General features: G+C 36.2%; 1 protein-coding gene across 6 annotated transcripts in view; it reads left to right on the top strand.

The window, feature by feature from the left end:
• The window catches only part of Slit2 (slit guidance ligand 2), a 346,206-nt gene that overhangs the window by 187,155 nt on the left and 137,544 nt on the right, over positions 1 to 21,507 (top strand). For all 6 annotated transcript variants that reach the window (XM_075943593.1, XM_075943588.1, XM_075943594.1 and 3 more), the window contains exon 5: positions 14,992 to 15,063. In XM_075943593.1, coding sequence (XP_075799708.1) covers positions 14,992 to 15,063 — 72 coding nt within the window. The remainder of the gene's footprint in view (positions 1 to 14,991; positions 15,064 to 21,507) is intronic.

Below are 21,507 nucleotides of genomic sequence, written 5' to 3'. Positions count from 1 at the left end.
TTACCTTGTCATTAATTATCTTTCAAAAGGCTTCAGTCAAGTTTATTAGCACTAAATATTCTATATTTTCTTTAGGTCACCAGTTTTATAGTACTGATAACTCTTTAAACTTCCCCAAAGCATAGATATTAGGAATAATTTTCATCTTAGGGATGGTTAAAAAAATAGAGATTACTCCAACTGTGTCTAGAAGCCTTTCAGTATTTAATTGTTTATTGAGTTTTGTGCTGAATTGTAAAGATTTGTTGCTTCAAAGAAAATTAGGGTAATCCTTTTTCCAAAAGCAGTTAAAGTGACTACCTTTCAATAAAGTAGCTGTTTATATTTTGAAGTACTAATAGTCTATATATGTCCAGGTTCCAACAGAGCGCCAGGTGGACCTACTTGGAAATTTATTAAGATTTATGGTTACTATTTTTATTAATGGGAAACTTTGTCAATAGGAAATTATTGAATATTTTCTTTTAATAGGATTATTTAAATATTAGAGAAAATGTATTTTATATTATATAGAGGAAATGTTGTTTTTATACTTTAATTCTCTTTAAAAGAAGAAAATATCAATGGATTAAAGTACTAAATAAAACAAAAAAATTACTTGGAATTTAAAAACAGCTGTTTTTAAAACCTAAAACTTAGGGAAAACACATAATGTTTATACCAATATTTTGTGAATAAAAAAACCCCACAGAATATATTAAATGTTTCAGATGTATGAGTTTGGTATTATAAGTTACATGGTATATCATGTTAATGTCAGAAAAGCCTATACTAAGTATTAAAACAAAAGGAATGTAAAAAAAGTCCCTCATTCCTTCCCTTTACCTACCCCAGAGAACACACATGGATCATTCCACATGTGCAAGGCTGTGTACTATTCATGAAAACCATGTGTTTGTTCCATCACAGCTGTGTATTCCTGGCAAAGGAAAACTTTGATCTAGTAATGTATCTAATTTGAAATAGATAACATATACCAGTAGGGTTTATCTTTATTCTGACTTGAGCTGATTTTTCCAAATAGAATCACGAGACTTGTGCATTCACAGTATTTTCTAAAAGCATGTGTAAATCTAACAATTTCTTTGGAATTACAGTTTCCCCTATATATAATGAAAGCAATGCTGTAGTATTTTTCAGTTATGAACTAGTCAGTTCTCACTTTGGAACCCATTTTTAGGGGTTGGAGGTTATCCTAAGTTATGGAATTAAAGAAGGAAACACCATGTTTATATCAAACCATCTGTCTTTAAATAAAGGTAACAATATCCACTTTCATCCAAAATTTAAGAATAGGAACCTTAAAACATATGAGTTTGTGGGTATGTATATGTATAAACAGTGTTTCATACTGCCCTAAAGTATTTCATATGTCTCCCATATTTAAGCCACCCAGAAGCCCAAGGGCAAAAAAAAAAAAAAAAACAAAAAAAAACAAACAAAAAAAAAACTTCTGACCTCCCAGTTCTGCTCTGCTGCCTTCTAGCATCTCTGCAAATCTCTTGGAGTTTGTTCTTCTGTCAACTGCTGTCAAATTCAGTCCCAGTGTCCCAATTACTGATGGGATGAACGTGTCTTTTTTCTGTGGGGTAGAAACAGAACACATTCCTCCCAAACCTAAAGTTGCCATTTCTTTGAATTAACCCACTGACATTTACAAGACAATCCAGGCAATCCCAACCCTCTTTCTTTTACAGATGACTTCCTTGTACTGTTCACGCTACTAAAAGAAACCCTATGGGACAGAAAAGGACATATGTAATTGTGCTAAGCTGTATATAGTTTACTGAAGTCGTAGGGAATGAAAACTCTCAAACCTTGGAATTCAATTCTCTTGTTTTATGAACGTAAATGAATGTGTGCCTTAAAAGTGTTTTATCAATAGATGCATCTCACAAAGGTGTACTGACACAGGGGTTACACTCAAATGTGAGTCTTTAATCTGCTGGGGTTAATTATCTGTACAGAATGGTTAAGTATAGCTATGCATGGATCATTTTGCACATGCTACCTTTGTAGCAAATTGATTTAAGTGCCTTTTTGGAATAGTTGTTAGGCTGAATTGATTCAGTGGGCAGTAGATTGGCTTACACTGCAGAATTGTGCTAGAGTTTCTTCTGGCATCCAGATAGGGTTTTAACCAAACGGAAGGGTTGGCGCAGTGCAGTTTTCCATCAACATAAGCTGGGAAATGCTATGATGTGTTTTATTAAAAGGGCTTCAGTAAAGTGTGATGGGTTAGGATACCTACTGAGAACTGCCACAAGAACAAAACGTTTCAGTGACATTCTAAATTCAAAGTAAATTTTGTCTCACAGAAATGGCTTCACATGGTCTTGGTAGACCTAGGGAAGCCTTCACAGTTAACGACACTACACACAGGGAACTGGGTTTTAAATATACATATGTGAGATATTGGTCTGGCTTCTCCTGAAATCTCTTGCCTCTTTATACACCAATACTAGATGCACCCTGTGTCACTTGAAGTTTTGATGCACATGAAAAGGTTTTGGGGATTCGGAGATTTTGCTGCTTTCTCCAAAAGCCTTCCATGTAGACCTCTATTAAGGCATCTCTGTATTCGAGACACTTTGCCTACTTCTGAAGGTTGCACCTATTATGCATTTAACGTTTTCTGCAACTAGAGCAATATCTCAAAGATGAAACAACCCCTACTGATTACATAAAAGCAATAAAGGGTGCAGTTTCACAGCTCCAGCTCTGGCTCTTCTTTCTCAAATGCACATTGTTCCTATGATAGACCTTACAGCTATCTTTGTTCATTTTGAGCCCCTTTTCCCTTTTATTTTAATCTCTCTCTCTGACATCTTTGTTCTTTCCCTCTAAACTCCTTATATAATCCCTGTCACATCTTTGCTTTTCCATGTGTAATTTAATGTGGCTTTCTTCCTTCCTCATAAGTGTGATGTATCTGTACTGAGAAATTCCCTTCATCTCCGACGTCCAGACCTTTTTCAGGTCAGAGTAGATCAGGCAGTAGAGTTGCCAGCTGATCACCTTCATAACCTCTGTTCAAGAAGCCACTATAGTATACGGCCAAATTTAGAGGAAGAAGTTATCATCCAGATTTTACTTTTGTGGACAACTATCTCTTGTATGTAATTTCTAAACCACAGTATTGGGAAAATATGACTTTGTATCCCTAAAAGTGTTTGCTGGCTTTGTACATCTAATGAAAACATTCATTTATAATTATATTTCAAAAATTATAAAATGGCTTTTTACGTGCAGAACAACCTAACACACCAGATATAACTTCTGAACTCCTAATGCTTCTTTGTAGTTCAGAAAATGTATATGATGGATTTAAATTTCCTGAATTTAAACTGTATCAATATAACTCAGAGATTTCTGAATTTTTAAATATTTTTTGATAAAGGCAATGATATAATTCACAAATATAACACTTAACAATGAAGAAATATGTTTTCTGCTTAGTTCTATATTATACTGTGGAGGATAGTATTGCTGTGCTAAATTTTACCTGAATTTTATATATACCTCATGGATATACTTTTCCACTTTAACATGATAATATGCAACATCTCCTAAATGTTATCAATGTATAGAGGGCTCTTTGCCGAATATCTCATGCAATATGACAACAGTTCTATGAAACATGTTATATTGATTTCCAAAGTGGCCTTATAAGTTTGCACTCCCAACAGCAGTGAAGTGTTCCCCTTACTCCACATCCTCTCCAACATAAGCTGTCATCAGTGGTTTTGATCTTAGCCATTCTGACAAGTGTAAGATGGTGTCCCAGAGTCATTTTAATTTGCATTTCCTTGACGACTAAGGATGTTTAGCAACTCCTTGAATTTCTTTTGGCCATTTGAGATTCTTCTGTTGAGAATTCTGTTTAGATAGGTACTCCATTTACAAATTGGATTATTTGGTATTTTGATGTCTAGTTTCTTGAATTTTTTATATATTTTGGAGATGAGCCCTCTGTTAGATATGGGATTGATGAAGATCTTTTCCATTCTGTAGGCTATCGTTTGTCTTATTTATCATGTCCTTTGCCTTACAGAAACATTTTAGTTCCAGCAGGTCCCTTTTATTGACTGTTTGCTCTCAGTTGGGGGATGTATGGTGTGGGAGAGTAAGGAATGATATATCTCAATAGAGGGAGTCGTATAGGGCGAGGGAGAAACATGATGCAGGAAAATTCCCAGGAATCTACAAGGATGACCCCAGCTAAGACTCTTAGTAACAGTGGAGAAGGTGCATAAACTGGCCTTCTTCTGTAATCAGATTGGTGGCTACCCTAACTGTTATCATGGAATCTTCATCCAGTAACTGATGAAAGCAGATATACAGATCCACATCCAATCACCAAGTCGAGCTACCCAAGTCCAGTCAAAGAGAGGGAAGAAGGATATTATAAGTGAGGGATACGAGTCATAATCATAACAGGGAAGCCTGATGTGGGATTCCCCTCTGTATGCTGTGAATCTGTTTTATTACCATTGGTTAATAAAGAGAGCCCTTTGGCCAACAACTCAAGATTTAACTGATATAACTTAGGTTTCACCTTTTAGTTTACAATGTCTGATTAGTCATTGTCTCCTCCATTATGAGTTGGCTCCATTTAAAATCATTTCACATATGTATGGATATTAGGAAGCTTCTACATGTTCCCATATAGATTTTCGAAAGGCCTTTAGTGTTAGTTATTCATCTCTGTATTCCTGTCTATGTCATACCTCCCCATTTCCAGGCCATGTCCTCCCATCTTCCTTCTGCCTCACTGGGAGTGGAAGTTTAAAGAGGCTGTATTCTTTGCCAATGGGGGTAGAAAAAGAGATATGAATTTTTATGACAGGAGTCCATATGTGGATTTCAATGTTATAATTTGAGAGACATGACTTGTGATAAATGATGCATTCTCTGCTGTATTTGCTGGAAGAAATGTGTCCTGTATACCTGCTCTGTGCAATAAGAATTACCACAAAAATGCAATAATTTTGCCCTTCATAAATGGAATTTCCTCTACTTCCTTTGCAAACAGTTCCTCTGTAGAGAATTCTCAACCAAAAAAAAGAAAACAATGATTGGGAAATCATTAAAATTTCAAACTTCTCTTGAAATTTCAAACTTCTCTTATGAAAATCCATTTGCCTGTGACCTTTGGGATAATCTATGCTTACCCAGTTGTTCTGAGCATGGGACTGATCTCTGTTGGAAAATGCAAACATCCACACATTATCTGAAGCTTGTACTTCTTCAGCACATAGTGAGTTATTTGGAACTCCATATATATGAAAATATTTTCTCTCTATGATATATAATTTTATAAGATGTGTTAATAAAAAGATCATCCTTGAGTAAACAATACATATAGACATCAGGAATTTACACCATCATGATATTTACAGGTTGGCATATTTATTTTCCACCAAGAGTTATATTTTTTGCCTAGCCAAAGTTTTAAAATGTGGATAAATATTCACCTATCTTTTCTCAGTTGTTTCTAGAGTAGTTTGTGCAATTACAGATTTATGATATTCCTCATCAGTCTCTGAGAGAGGTTAAACAGTGGAGGAAAATAAAATTACCAGTAATTAAATTTACAGGCAGCTTTGCCATCTAAAGCAAATTTATTACTTCATAGTGAAATATAGTTAGAACACTTTCACATAAAGTGGATCCATTTTTACGTGATATAGGTATTATACATTGCCTTTTCAATTTATATAATTAAAATGATATCATTGGACTCCGAGGTTAATGGGATACTCCACTGAGAACCATACGTTGTGGACAATAAAATAGTGCAGCGTTGCCGTGTTGGCTATTTCCTGAAGAGCTGATGCAGTAATTCAGCAGCAGTAGATCACACTGTCCCTTTAAAAATCCTCAGACATACTGAATGTAAGGAAGAAATGGAACCAAAAGTCATCCTTAATTTATAAAAATAAAAACCCTCTATAAAGAGATCGATAAAGAGTGCTGAGAATGAATAAATTGGAAAATTCTTTTTTTTTTTTCTTACCCCACTGTTTCTCCTTTTCAGAGTATGCTACATTCAAGTGAGGCTTCTAAAAGTGTCATGCCCCCCAATCCCAGCCCATGGGAGGTTGGGGAAGCTCATTTTCATGAATTAAGGATAGTCTTTATTATATGGTAATTCCACTAGTATTTGGGCTTTGGAGTGGTATTCTGTTCCCGCCCCCCCCAAAAAAATTCAGACTACTAAGATGACTCTGAGAAAAGCGCTTGCCATGGAAGCCTATTGATTGGAGTAGGACTCTTGAGACTGAGATGAGAAAGCAAGAACCCACTCCCACACACAGTGGCACATGTAAACGACATCAAACAAATAAATAAATTTAAAAACAAAAAAAAATAGAAAAGAATGTCATTCAGGATATAAATGATCAGCCAAATACTAATTTTTTTTTCTTCTGAGCATAAAAGATGAAAATCTAGGGATAGAGGGAAGACTCAGTTGTTAAGAGCATTTGTATATACACTTGTCATAGAGCCAGAGGCATGCTCATATATGTGTACACACACTCAAATACTGAAATTCCTATGAAATATAATAATGGAGCCGGGCGGTGGTGGCACACGCCTTTAATCCCAGCACTCAGGAGGCAGAGGCAGGCAGATCTTTGTGATTCCGAGGCCAGACTGGCCTACAGAGCTAGTTCCAGGACAGGCTCCAAAGCTACAGAGAAACCCTGTCTCGAAAAATAAATAAATATAGAAAATGATGAAATTTTCTTATGATAATTTCTTATGCTCCACAAAAGCATACACATATACATGTATATATATATATATATATATGTGTGTGTGTGTGTGTGTGTGTATAAATATATGTAGTTTAAATAAGTAAAAATTTTGATGTGTAAATAGTATCTAAATAATATAGTTGAAGTCTACTAATTTTTCCCCTTTGAGGTCCATTTTCATGCCATGTTTTCCTGTATTATTTATGAAACATTAATTTCAAGGTATATTACGAGTGAACAGAAATCTTCTGTTGAAAACTTTTAAAACTGTCTAAGAGTGGGTGAAATATTTTTTCCTGGATGAAGCATACCAATTAGTTATCCAACAACAATTTATGAAAACATACGTAAAAGTAACATTTTATAAACTGATCAGGTTGTATTGAGGAAAATGCATACATACACATGCATGTACACACATATTTCTTTATGTATGTATGTCATCATAAAAATCTCTTAATTCTTCGTGTGTGTGTGGTGTGTAAAATGAGTTCCCTTGTTCTGAAAGAAATAAAGTATTTTATGCTCTTTGTATGAGATTCAAAATTCTACATTTTAGACTGAGTAAAAGCATTGAAGTCAATTTTCCATTTGTAATACAAAGTACTTACTCTGACACATCATTTTAGTTAAACAACATTTTGTTGCTGATCTCATTAAAGACATTTGGATAATGATAAGAATATCTTCCCCATATGTGAAGTAACAAAAGAGTAAGTACATTTTACTTTTATTTTGAAGAAGTAGAAAATGAAATATTTATTCAGTGTTTTGTATGGAAGATATCAAGTACCTTTTAAATAAGGAATCTACTTGAGAACATAAATGCCAGTGAGTGTAATACTAGCTTTTTCTCACTTGTGTCAACACATGAGCTACCAATTGTGACATGATAGATTTTAGTTATGTCTTATAAGGAACCAGACTGCAAATAAAGGGGCCTACTCCAGCATTCAGGCATTTCAAAGAAAGAGTTTGATAGAGAATAAGAATAACTAAGGAAACATAGCATGTGAGCCTTCTAGCAGAGGGAAACCTTTGCATTGGACTAGCAGTGAAAATGAATGAAAACTCAGAAACCTTTCCATTGGACTAGAAGAGAAAAATGAATGAAAAACTGATTACCCAGATATCGCAGGGATATATGTACGAACTTAACATCCGCAGCAAATGTTGTTGACTAAAGTCAACCATCCACAAACATACCAAGAGGCGTGAAAGTGTGTTTTCATTAATAGTTTGAAACATTTTAGGTGTTTTTATTGATCAGTGCTCTGATCACTCGAGGGTCACTCTACCCTCTATGATTTACGTTAATCTATGCTTTCTGAGGGCAGTCTACACAAATCTTATTCTTTAATGTCTAAAATCTAATAGTCCAAATGCTAGAGGACTAACAACTTAAGTGACCAGTGGAGAAGCAAAGCTTAAGACTTGTAGTGTCTTCAGATGTGGAGAATGGGTGAGTAAGTTCACATGTTTACATGGAATATTTAGAATTAGCTCTTGTAGACCAGGCTGGTCTCGAACTCACAGCGACCCGCCTTCCTATGCTGGGATTAAAGAAAGGCATGTGCCATCACCGCCTGGCTAGTACTAACCTTTCTTCATGGGAACCTTGATACAACAGAGTTCAATGGATTTTCTAGAGGCTATAAATCAGGAATCAAAGAACTTTAGTACATTGACCAAGATCATGTGGTCATGCAATTTCTAAACAGTAGAGCCATGATTTCTTTGAGAAACCCATCAAAAACCACCACAGTTTATAGTCACACTTCCTGAGTCAGAGATATTTTCAGACCACTGCAGATCTCTAAGTGCTCAGATGTGACAAGAAACCCAGCTTATTCTATAAACGTGGGTCGCCGTGTCAGTTGCTCAGATGTGAAAAGAAACCCAGTTTATTCTATAAATGTGGGTCACCATGTCAGTTGCTCCTCTCTAAAAAACCCACAAGAGGTGTATTTTGTCTTTGTCTTAGGCACTAATTTTAATATCTGGTCATATGTCTGATTAAGTGTAGCCTTCTGAAATATTCTTGGAAAGATTGTTATCAATAAGGAAACATTGTTTGGTATCTAATTTTGTAGAGAAAGCTTACAAAGTTTTTATACTTTGAATATTTCATTATTTAAAGTTGTTACCGTGGCTGTAAGAATTTTATAATGGTAAATATGCTTTTAAAGTGGTCTGTTGGAGGTAGGAGATGACTTCATGTTTAAGAGTGCATAAACTCTTCTAGAGAACCACAGTTTGGTTCCTAGTGCTCACAACAAGTAGGTCACAGCTGATTGTAACTTCAGTTCTAGGAAGGATATGGGACCTCTAACCTCTGAAGAAACTGGTACTCAAATGCATATACTCAAACACAAACCAATAATTACGACTAACAAAAATAAATCTTAGAAAAGAGTGGATGTAGTAATACTGCATGTGAATGGTAGTGATATCGCACAATAGTGATAGGCTACTAAATCTCAGGTTTATTGTACTCTAAAATATGGTAGATTTCAGGATATATATAGATTTATAAAACCACAAAGTGGCCTTTCTTTTCTCTTCTTCCTTTATATGGTATGCATATTTGGCTTGATTTAATGGTTTTACTCACTGTTGTTTTTCTATTGATATTTATGTCTTTGATTGTATGCATATACACAAACACCATACATGTAATCTCAAATTAACGAGACCCTTAGAGACAGCATTTGCTAGAGATGTTTCAATAGAATGCTAACATGGGTTCCAAGGGCATTGGTCATAATAGTTCACTGGCACACTTATGAAGGCATAGATTTTTTGATCTCTGTGCTACAGATTCTATTTAATATAACTGGCTTGAAATGGAGGGTCTTTGTTTTTATTGTGTTTGCTGCTGGCTTGTTTGTTTGTTTTGCAAGAAGCACTTTTGAATGGCCCTTGGTCCACACAATGGAACCACTATCCAAGGGACTGAAGAACAATGCCAGAGAGTTCTCTGACTGCTGGAGACTCTTACATAAGGCATGTGGGAGTGGTCAAGAGTATGAGCTATGGGGAGCAACTGAGTCAAGTACAAATCCTCTCTCTATTTCATGCTTGCAGAATGACTTCAGGTTAGTTATGTAACCTTTGTAAACCTCAGTTTACCTGAGATTACATCCTGATGTGTTTATAAGTAGAATTAAGGAAACCAAAAGAGTGTTGACTAGCTGAGAACAGCCATAAACCATAAACAACCATAAACAATCATAAACAACATTAACATAATGTTTATATTAGTATTGACTATTACTTGTTTAATACATCCTGGGATATATACTTTTTCACACTTAGGTATCAGTAGACTCACAAATGTCACTGGGAGAGTATAGAATCCTTCCATGACACTTGATTTAGCATGAATTACTAGCAAAATATGTGTTAGAAATTAGAAGAAAAGAGATCTCTATGACTAGTGTGCTCACTAGAATCATGTTCGCTGGGTATTCCAAGTTGCTAGAGAGGCAAAGTCCAAATAAAGGATAAAGGATGAATTAAAAGCACAAGATTTGTGTGTCATGCTTTGAGACACACACAGAGCCATAGCAGGAATGCTTTGAACTAAATTATGATGGGGAATTGCCAGGAAACCCCAAAGAGGCCAGTATATCTGAAATGAAGTAGGTGAGAGGGAAAATAGATGTCAAAAGCTTGTGTTAAATAATCTCTTTGGGGAGAGTTGTGTATCTTTGTGATGTTTTGAGCTTCTCTTTGTATTGGATCAAGATACTTGAGAGTTTGTGTCCAAGAAGCAGAAATCATAGGAACGCAGAAGTAGCAGCTGAGATTTACTTGCAGGCTATTAAGACAGGCTATTCCACTGGAGGTCAAGATAACAGAAAGGCAGACAACAAATTCTGTAAATAATATGAGCTGGATGAAGGTTTGGCAATAGTTCGGCATGGGATATATAAGATCCCCAAAGGCCTGAGCCTGCGTAAGGATAGTGCCCCTAAACTGGGATGAGTAAAACTTCAGGACAATGTAGCTGGATATAATTTCATTTTTGATATAATGTTTATATAGGGTTGGGGTACTTTCAAAGTGTTCATAAATCAAGACAAGGAGAAGAGATTGAGTCATTTAAAAGTGAGGATGGCTGGCCATCCATGAATATCCTATCAGTGGTCAGGGGAGAGAGTGGAGAAGGAGGGAAGGCTGGACTGAAGGCAATGCAATTGTGTGGGGAAGAGCTGCGCGTAGTAGAAGGATGAGGTTTCAGTGCGAAAGCCAGGGTTCTGCTATGGTTTTGTGTGTAGGGTTGTGTGTAGGGTTGTTTTTTTTTTTTTGTATGCACATTGAAAGCAAGCATGGTGCTTTCTGCTGCAATCATGTGACTCTCCCCTCCCTACGGAGACTAGATTCTATTAGGACTTTGCAGTCCTTTAAACCTCCATGACACTTTTAAGAAAATGAACAAGCTTTTCTTTTTTCAAGAATTTCAATATTTTCCTGGTTGGTCTTGCAGAGAGAAGACCCAAGTTTGGTTCCCAGCACCACACAGCAGCTCCCAACCATCTGTGAGTCCTGTTTGTGGACCCTTCCCCCTCTTCTTTGCTCTATGAGTTACAAGCATGCATATGGGGCACATGCATAGGTGAAGGCAAAACATTCATATGCATACAATGTAAAAGAAAAGCATTTCAGTATTTTAAAAATTCCCAAGAAATGTTACATCACGACTGAGATTTCAGTAATCTCCAAACTGGTTCATCGTCTGGTCTCAGCTTCCCAGGACCTGGCATAGCAGTAGCACACTTGCTTTTCTTGGTTTACCATTTTGTGTCCCTTCTGCTCAAAATCTTCAAGTGATTGAAAATTCTGCTGAGATGATAGTCACCTTACCTTACATCAAATACCTTCCAACTGGAACCAACTTCTAATTGTACTGCCTAAAGTTCTCCTTTAAAAGATACCTCCAGCGCTGGACTCTAGCCGACTCTTGGAGGCACTGCCTGGCCCTTCTCTTCCCATTAGCTCTGCCTGCTTTGAAATTCAATTTCCAGATTAATCTTCCTAAAAATCAAGCCCAATCAAGTCATTTCTCTGCTCTCAACCAGATTTTTACACTCTATTGCCTGGTGATATAATTACAAATTTTCTCCCAGGGTAGCTCCATCCCACTCACTCAGTAGTTCTGACTCATTGTGCTTATTCTACGCAGCTCATAGAGCAATAGACTGCAATTAGGGATGCCTCTTTGTGCCTTCATTGATCTTCAAGGGGTAGAGCAGATCCAGTGAGGTCAAATAGCTGGTTTCTAATGTCAGTATGCATGCAACCAACATCTCTATGGTACTTTTATATTTAGCTATTTATCGCATCTTCTTTACTTAATTTTAAATTTTGTAGGAAACAGGACAATAACTTCACTCAATTCTTTAACCTCGCCTAACATACTGTCTGAAACTTCACATTTAGTGGAGAGTAAGTAAATACACATGACTGAAAACCATATGGAAGAACTAGGAACTGTCATTAATATATAGCCTAATTTTCTTCATTATACAAATTACATAAAACAAAGCCCAGCATGGGTTAAGGAAGCCTTATCTGAGTTCATAAATTCAGGAAGAGTGTAAAGAAGTGAATTTAGTAAGCATTGGTAGAATTCTGGCCTTAATGTTTATCTGCATTTCTTATCTGTTTAAAAATTAGTCTTGCCATGTCGCACTGATAATATTTTCATAATTTCTCTCCTACAAAACGCTCCTCTCCTATAAAATTGAAATAACAATGACTGTTTTATATGATGATCTTGGTGATAAGAGCACGGAATGATACATTCTTTTTGAAGCACCAACTATTGCTTATGTCAGGTTTCTTCTTTCCAGGTGAACAGGCCTCATTCTTCAAAAGGGACCTGGAATCTATAATTAAAGCTGCCTGACAGATTGGACTGGGCACTCATGCTTAGAATCCATTTCATGCTCAGGAGCTATCTATCTAGGGGAACAGCTACACTCAGCCATCATGAGCCTCTTGGTCTTTCTTGGGCTTAGGGAAAGGGAAGATTGGTGACTATTAGCCAAAGGAAGCTTTTCTATGATCTAGGGATCTGTCATGGGTAATCAATAAAATTCAGGAGTGATATCCCTCCTAAAGTGCCGTCTGCCACCGTTATGTTTATTTGAACCATCTAAAGCAGCTCTACCATTGTTGTCCCTCTGGAGGTAGCTGAGAGTCTGGAACGCCAGCCGAACCAAGACTAACGGGAGGAAGGGACCCCAGTTCTAGAGATTAGAAGGGCTCATAGGCTAGAGAAAACTCAAGAACTGGAATAATTATTTTCATTATGTATATGGTCTCAGAAGTATTTCTCGTTTGAGAAGTGGAAAGGGGACTGATTTGAAGAAGTGCAACAGTCAGGGACAGCAGGGTAAGAACAGTCATTTTCAGCAAGCAGGATAGGTTCATTTTTGCTTGAATTCCTTCTATTTGTTTCTCTTCATTCCATGCTACTTTCAAGTTTTTCTTCCTCAGAAATCTCTTTGTTCTGTGGCCTCCTCTGAACAAATCTTCTGCCATCAATACTTTAAAAATATATATTGCTAAACATTCTAAACTTGAGGTAATTTTGAAAGGAAGGAAAGAAGTCAGCCCCAATCAATGGCCAGCGGGAGAAGTCAGCGCGTTTTAAGGAAATGCAGTTTTACTGCTCTTAAGGAGGTTCTGGAATTATTGAAAGCAGTAATGAGCTGCATTGCCCTAGATGTGCTTCCTACATAAGCACAAACGTGTAAATTTACTCTTGGAAGTATAATATGAGCTTTTGATTGTTTTTCTTCTCCTCCGTCTTTCTTCTATGTCTTCATTTATTTTACCTTTGCTGAAGGCCTTCTGTCATCAAGTAACTAACATTTACCTCTTTACAAATTGCTTAGCAAACAGTTTTCACTTGAACATTAAGCATATTGAGATATGAACTCAAATCTCATTTTGTTTAAAAGTCGGCGCTAATGAGGTCAGGACCACACACTAAATCTCTGTATCAGCCAGTCGTGTCCTCTTCTCTCTTGTGTGGCTGGAAGCATGTGAGTGATGAGCTCTGCTCACAGGCAGCTTGGAGGGAGAGAGTGTGGACCAACCTGCTCAATGTGCATCCACATGGTGGAAAACAGCTGGGTTCGTCATCTGCTGTGCATCTTTGGTCAGTAGCTTCAGCTTTCTTTGTGAGAATGGGATACCTCCGAATTTGAGTCGCATCCTTGGCATTTTAATAGTTTGCTTGATATTTCAACTTCTTGCTGTATACTCATGTGAATAGAACCCAGAAGGCAGTTTTCTATTTCTAGTGGTGTATCTTTTAATTGTATGTATTTGTACTTTATGTGATAATGCTGTTAATACCGTCTAAGCCATGAGATTTGTCTTAGAATTGACTCTGAACTCTTGGAAGGGAACATAATGATCCTTTTTACGATGAGTGTTTTCTTTTTCTCCCAAACCTTTTATTTTAAGACAGAGAGAGCTTTTTTCCTAGATTGAAATGTATTTCTTAATTAAATTAAGATGTAAAAATAGACACTAAATTTATGATTATAACAAATTTGGGGGAGGCTTCAAATCAAGCTTCTATTAATATTTCATTCAGAAACTTCATTTTATTGTTTAATGAGAGCTGCCATGTTCCATTTTTAATATGATTAAAATTGCTATGTAAGCTTAATTATGTGCTCTGACTACAGCCATCCTTAGTTATGTGCCCTGAGTACAGCCATCCTTAGTTATGTGGTCTGGCTACAGCCATCCTTAGTTATGTGCTCTGACTACAGCCATCCTTAGTTATGTGGTCTGAGTACCATCATCCTTCTCCAGGAAGCTAAGTACAACAGTGATTTCGAACAGACGTTAAGTTCTAAAGCTTCAGAGTCTCCTAAAATTCAGTTCTGAAAAATATATTACTTTTCTTAATGAAATAGTTAATATATTTTGTATAAAATTATGCTTACCTTTAAATCAAAATACCATATTTTATGATAGAATATAGATTAAAGATACTTAATTCAAACTTTAACATGCATTAGAATTACAAATTATGTGTTTAGGTACTTGCTTTGCTTTTGACTGTTGTTTTCCTTTTAAGGGGTGGTATTTGTTTTTCTGTGGAATAATTTTGTTTTTCCATTATTTATCATGTTGATTATACTAAGCATAAAGTATGATTTCATAATCTTATCACCCTTTCTTTTGTTATTTTTAGTGATCTCAGTGAAAATCAAATTCAAGCAATTCCAAGGAAGGCTTTCCGTGGGGCAGTTGACATTAAAAATCTGTGAGTATATATGCACATCTTAATTTACAGTTCTTTATAAATTATAATGTTTTAGATCAGGTTTACATTTTTAATTATCAGAAAAATTAAATACTGATATAATTTTCTTGTTATTTGTAAGAGCTTCCAAAACCAACATAATTTTTTTCTGTTTGTACAGATGTTTGGCAACTCAAGTCATTATAAAATTTATTTTAAAATACTCTGATTAGTGTTTTATAATTTTCAAAGTATGAAATGGTATTATGATGTGTTGTTTTAATCACTTTTTCCTAGAGTCCTCCCTTGTTTTCTTTGCAGTTTCTGTCAGGGTATGCTAAAATTCAACATATAAACAGGTTTATTTTCTTTTGGAAATAGATAATATTTTTCAGATAAAGGTAAAGATGGCTCAGAACCTCAGCTCTTTCTGGAGTTTTTAGATGTTAGAGGTGTAAAAATGATAAATTCATCTTTTTCTTTGTGTGAATTTTTTCTCAAATCTTTTCCCTCCTATCTTTGAAGGAGTGTGTGAATAGCCACCTTTAATAAGAAGGAAAAAGAAAAGAAAAAACATATTTCTTTATTTTCCTTGATAAATCTTTAATCTAGTTTCTTTCTTGGTGTTTAAGTGCCTATGGCTCTCAAGCTACCTGTGAGATATAAGCTCTCGGTGGCAAACCTAATATTGTCAATATATATCTTTATCAATTTCAAAATACCATGTTAGTCTTTTAAAATGGCTTTTCAGTTTACTTCACATGTTGAGGGTTCAAATTTTTCCATAGCTATTGCAATACCTTGGAATGTGGGGGTGAAGAGCCCTTGGGTGCCAAGATTAACTCTTACAAGCCAATATTTCTTAGCTAGTCATAAACAGGGCAGGCAATTTTTTTCAAGAATTAACTTATATTCAGAATTCTCCATGGGAGAATTCAGTTCCATTTTTCTTTAGTAGTGAAAGTGAGACAGATGTTGTCCTTTGTCAAAGAAGACAAGTGTTGATAAAGCCACAGATTTTGGCCTTTACATTTCCCCAGTAGAAATGCGTTTTTCCTTATCGTGTATCTGTGCTTTCTGAGTGCCCGAGTAATAACAGAAAAGTACAGCTTTATGGTTATAAATAGACAAAGCCATTAACATTGTGACGGTGGTGATTTTTTTATGTGCACTTAGACAAAAAAAAAAAAAAAACGTTTTTTTTCCTGCTTTCTTTCTCTCTTTACTAGCTGGGACTTTGAGAACGTTTAAGTCGGCTCGCCAACACAGGGGGATCCAATCTGTCTCAGTGCATTATGTGTGGATATGATATTACTTAAGAATTCATAGATGTACGCTCAAGTTGCAGTGGCTACAACTGGCCACCCTGCAGTCTGTTACTTGTAACCTCACAGTGGGGCTGCCTTTAAGCACTTAGTACAACTGCATTTGACTATTCTTCAGGTATTCAAAGAATTCAAGTCACCAACTGTATGTTCCTATGAGGAAGTCTACATTTAAGACTACTGACCCATCCCAGGGGATTTTTTTAAAAAACATGTTTTCTTCATTTAACTGAAAAGCAAGTCCAGAGATTAAGTGGAAAGTGAGAGAGTAAGCTGGCTGCCATGTGAAATGGGCGTTTTCAAGATTCCCCTGCATACACTACTGAATTTTCTCAAGTTCACAGACTTACATATACGGTACCGTGAAGTTAGGATAACAGACTGAGACACTTTTCCTGTAATTTGGATTCATGTACACGAACAATCATCCAACTCCTCTTGTCCTTTAGTACCTAATTTCACAAACTGACTACTAGTTACTTGGGTTTGTTGTGGTTATTAGGCAAATGAGGTGCAAAAGAACTTTAAACCACTAAAATGCTAGGAAACTGTAGTGTTATGTTTCATTATACAATTATCCAGTGAGTAACTCCTAAAGTTATCTGTGAATAAATTGCTCATAGAGGGGACAGACTAGTAGAAGATGAAATATATTTCAGTATTAGAATTTAATTAAAAGATTATTTAAACATGCATATGATTCCTGTGAGTCAGTTAGATGCAGAACTTCAAAATGAAAAAAAAAAGTACATACAAACATTAAATGAACAACAACAAAACCAAGATTTATAAATTAGAGATCGCATGCTATAGGGATTCAGGGAGGAACAACTTCATAGTATTATGAAAAATTGTTAGAATAAAAGAATATAGGGGGAAAATTTAAGCTATTATCTCATGTGTGGGTGAATAGTAGATAGGAGCAAATTGAGGAAGAACATTCTATCAAAATCAAAATGCAATGGAGTTTCGGTCTGTTTTCTGTGCGTAAGAAATGGAATGCGACTTTTTTTTACGTAAAGCAGTGATGAGACGTGGGAGGTGCTGGCTGACAGCTTCCTCACAGAGTCAGCTTTGGACGTGCATGTTTCTGTGGAAGAAAGGAAGCATAAGGGATAGTGTAGACCTCAATAGTAATGCTAAAATAAGAAGAAGAAAACGACTCCTATTCTCACCATCTTCCATGAACTAATGCAAAAGAAAAGCGTGTTTGATCAGCTCAAATAGCTAGAAGAGACTTCAGGGTTCAAAAATATTTCAAACCGTATTTTCAAAAATCATTCTCATTTCATGGGACAGAGTATAAAGTTTAGGGTTTTTTTTTCCCCTTTCAACCAAAGGCAGGAAATCTCCTAATTTCTAAATATAAAATTTAACTTGCAGTATTATTAAACTGCTAGTCCCAGCCATCCAGGAATCAGCATCAGACCATTGATGGCGACTTTAGTACTCCTTGGGACAGAGAAGAGTGTTTTGTCACCTTTACTGTGCTCCAGTAAGGCTAAGTGAGATTTGTTAATGGGGCTTCATCACACCACCACTCAAGCCGCCACTGTCCTATGGGCTCCCAGTACTCTCTAGGTAAAAATGGGACAATTACCTGTGAGATCCTATGTGCCTGTGTGTTTACTCCTAAGTTGGTTGTCTTTCATGGTGTTACAATCATAGCTGCACAATTATTCACAGGTTAAAAGAGGGAAAAGAGGTAGAGCAGCAGGCATCTATGCGGAGCAGAGCCAAGACCCAGCTTCCTGGAGAGCTATCTGCCGTCCTACCGTGCCCTAGTCTAGCAAATTTTCCAGACCTGCCACTTCTGAGCCTAATGTGAAGCAGTTTCCATTCCTACAGGATTTCTGGTGACAGCACTTGGTTTACTCTTGAGGTCTGGCTAAACATGCTCTAGGCGGCATCCTGACAATATAAAATTGATGCTGTGGAAATGTTGCAAATTACTACATTTTATTTCCCTTCCCCCAGGCAAGCCCCACTTAAACTATTTCAGACAGATGAACATTCATCTTGGTCTTAAGCATCTCAGGGGAGAACTAGCAGTAACTTTTTTGCTATCTCGCTTTATTTCATAGCTGGATTAAAATACTTTTCGTATTTTGTTGTGTAACCTCTTTCTATAGTGCACGCGCTTCCATGCCAGCCACAGCTTCTATCGATTTCTTTTTTCTTGACATTTTAGACACTCAAATATTATGAAAACAAAATTGTAATACAATATCAACAAAACAATTGCATTTCCAACAGCTTCCAGCAGCATTATGGAATCTCCATTTGTGGTATTAAAGTCTCAAACTGTGAACTATTAATGGCCTGCTTTCACCAAAGGATGATTCTTCAAAAAACTAACTAATGCTTACAGAAGTTTTTATTAGAGTCTTTGTATACGTAATTAGTAGATCAATGCTGAAGTGGTGAAACTTTGCTGCCCCTTAATCATACAGCATACATTATATTTTTTTTCAAGCACCTGGTTAGATATTTCCACTTACGCTTATCCTCTTAGAGAATATTCCAATCTAATCTGGCCTTATTTTTGCGACTTGTTTGTTTCCTTTTACTACGTGTGCTTTGTCTTCAGGTATATCTTAAGCATCTTTTATTTTATATGGAAAAAGCTAGCCCCAATTCTATTTGCTCTGGAACTTAAGTAAAAAGAAGTATCAAAAAAAAAAAGCTTAGAATCGAAACAAGGTGCAGTCAGTCACATCACAAAGCTCATATTAGTTTACTATTATACATATTAGATTACTCTCTTTACGGCTATGGGGATAAATACTGAACATAACTGAATGCCTGTAAGAACTACTTTAGGTCTGTGTAAAGGGAACTACACACCTGCTTTTTCCTTCTTTGCTTCTGCTATTTATCTTCAAGATTAGTCTGTGATTTTCATCCTACACACTTCCCTGTCTATATCCTCATCCTGTTAGCTTGTGACTTTCCAGTCCCAATTATCCTACAGGTATGAATTTTACTCTCTTTTTTTTAAGAAAAAAAATCATTGTTGACAAAATAACAGCTTTCCTTGCATGAAAATAAACCATGATTTTTATGGGCACTGAAGAAAACATTAATATAATTTCATGTGTATTAATCTATAGACAGGTATATAATTTACAGAATGATGCAGCATGATTTTCCTAAAGCAGTTCATGGTATTATTTAGATAATAAATATGCATTAACATGACATTTTGGGGAAAAATAGTCCAATTTGTGACGCATGGTTTATTGACAATAAGAGAATTTGACAAACAGAAAAGAGAATTAGTCTGTTGTCACAAACCCGCATGCATTATTTATGAATTGTGCTGTTTGTTGTATTGCGATCACGTTTCTTTTTTATGTGCCATTTTGTTTTCCTTTATTTTATTTTTCCAATAAATCCACTTCAACACATCAAACGCGGTCGTAGTCAACCTTACATGGGGCACATAGACAGCCTAACACATTTCATGGATTGTGCCTTCATCTAGTTTAAACTTCTTTCCTGGTGTCTTTTCACACAATCATGCTGATGCATGCTCAAGAGTTTGCCATATATTTTACAGCGAAGATATAACCCGAAAGGGAAGAATTGTGATCACCTTAAATGCAAGAGATTCCATATATCCTCTCTAGTCAGTTACCAAATTTTCTTTATTTCTAATTTTTCTTAAAAATAAAACCTTTTAGCCATCAAGTTAAAATTATCTGTTCATATCCAATTCTCTCCTAGTGGATTTAATTAGGCCCGAGGCTAGAAATACTTTGAAACAGTTTCTTTATTTATGGGCATGGTCCCTCATTCTTAAATTAAAACTCAAGGGATTTCAATAGATCGTAGAAACTTCTGAATTACCTATAGTTATAGTTCTTCAAGGAAATGATTCTAAGCAATGAATTCCATAAGAGTCATTCTTCACAAGTCTGTGGCACTGAATGACACATACAAAATACAAATGATTTTGATGAAAAAGAATGTGGTGTGACCAGGGGACAGGATGGGTTGACGCCACTCTTAGCACTTGGGTACTGTCCATGGTCCTACACTATCGGTCTTTTTCTCTAACTCCCAAAGCGTCAGAATTGTGACCTTCCCAACAGTGTGATGAGGTAGCCAATCATCAGAACTCTTTCCAATTTTGCATATTTTGGTCTTCATAGTGCCCGAAGAACTTTTCTTCTATACTTGATTTTGTTCCATGACTATGTAATATATGTAATGAATTATCAAAAGTGCATCCAAAACAGAACAAACTAAAGCAAACAAAACACAAGAAAAGATGACTGATTTTGAACACCAACAAAACAAAAGCTAGTAAGAATAGTGCTGTTGCCTTTTTGATCAATGAAACAGAACTGACCTTCAGATTTCTATGTCTCCAGTGTGGCTCAGCACACTTTGATACCTATGAACTATTACAACAGCATCCTAATTGATTTTCACATCCAGGTTATAGTCTTATTGGATAATTCTAACAGAGATACTAGATTACTAGATATTTTTTCATGATGCAGAGGTTTTGCTATCTTATAATATCTTTGTAGACATTCTGATTAGTTATGATTTTCTGCGTGTGACAAAGATTTCCTGATTTGAACTATTAATTACATACAGACGCTCTATGCTCAGACTCAAATAATCTGGGTCCTGAAAGCAATCCTTTAACATTATAGTGCCTGTTGTAATTTAGAAAAAGTGGCATGGGAGAGGAAGAAGCCTTGCAACTGAGCTCAGGTGGAGGGGATTTGGGGGGCGGGTGAATGGGAAAACGGGGAGGGGAGAGGGGAAACTGGCCTCTAGGGACAGAAGAGAAAAGAGGTGAGGAAGAGAGAGAAAAAGACAGACAGACCGACAGAGAGACAGACAGACAGACAGAGACAGACAGACACAGAAAGAGAAAGAAGGAGAGATGGGAGGTGGGCAGGGCCCTTAAAAGGGAACATAGTGAATGTGCGTAGGTGGTGCTCTTAGTGGCCACAGCTGAGAGCGTTTATCCCAAGGCCAGGCCAGTGCAGATGCCTGAAAGCCAGCAGTGCCTCTAGTCAGACTGTTTTTTCATGGAGCTGTTCTTTCTTCTGTAGGTAAAATTTTCATTTCTCTCTAACTAGGTGTACTCTAACACTGTTTATCATCTATGAATATC

Source organism: Microtus pennsylvanicus, chromosome 12 (genome assembly GCF_037038515.1).
Source record: "Microtus pennsylvanicus isolate mMicPen1 chromosome 12, mMicPen1.hap1, whole genome shotgun sequence".
Taxonomy (NCBI): Eukaryota; Metazoa; Chordata; class Mammalia; order Rodentia; family Cricetidae; genus Microtus; species Microtus pennsylvanicus.
This window is presented reverse-complemented; position numbering and strand designations above follow the sequence as displayed.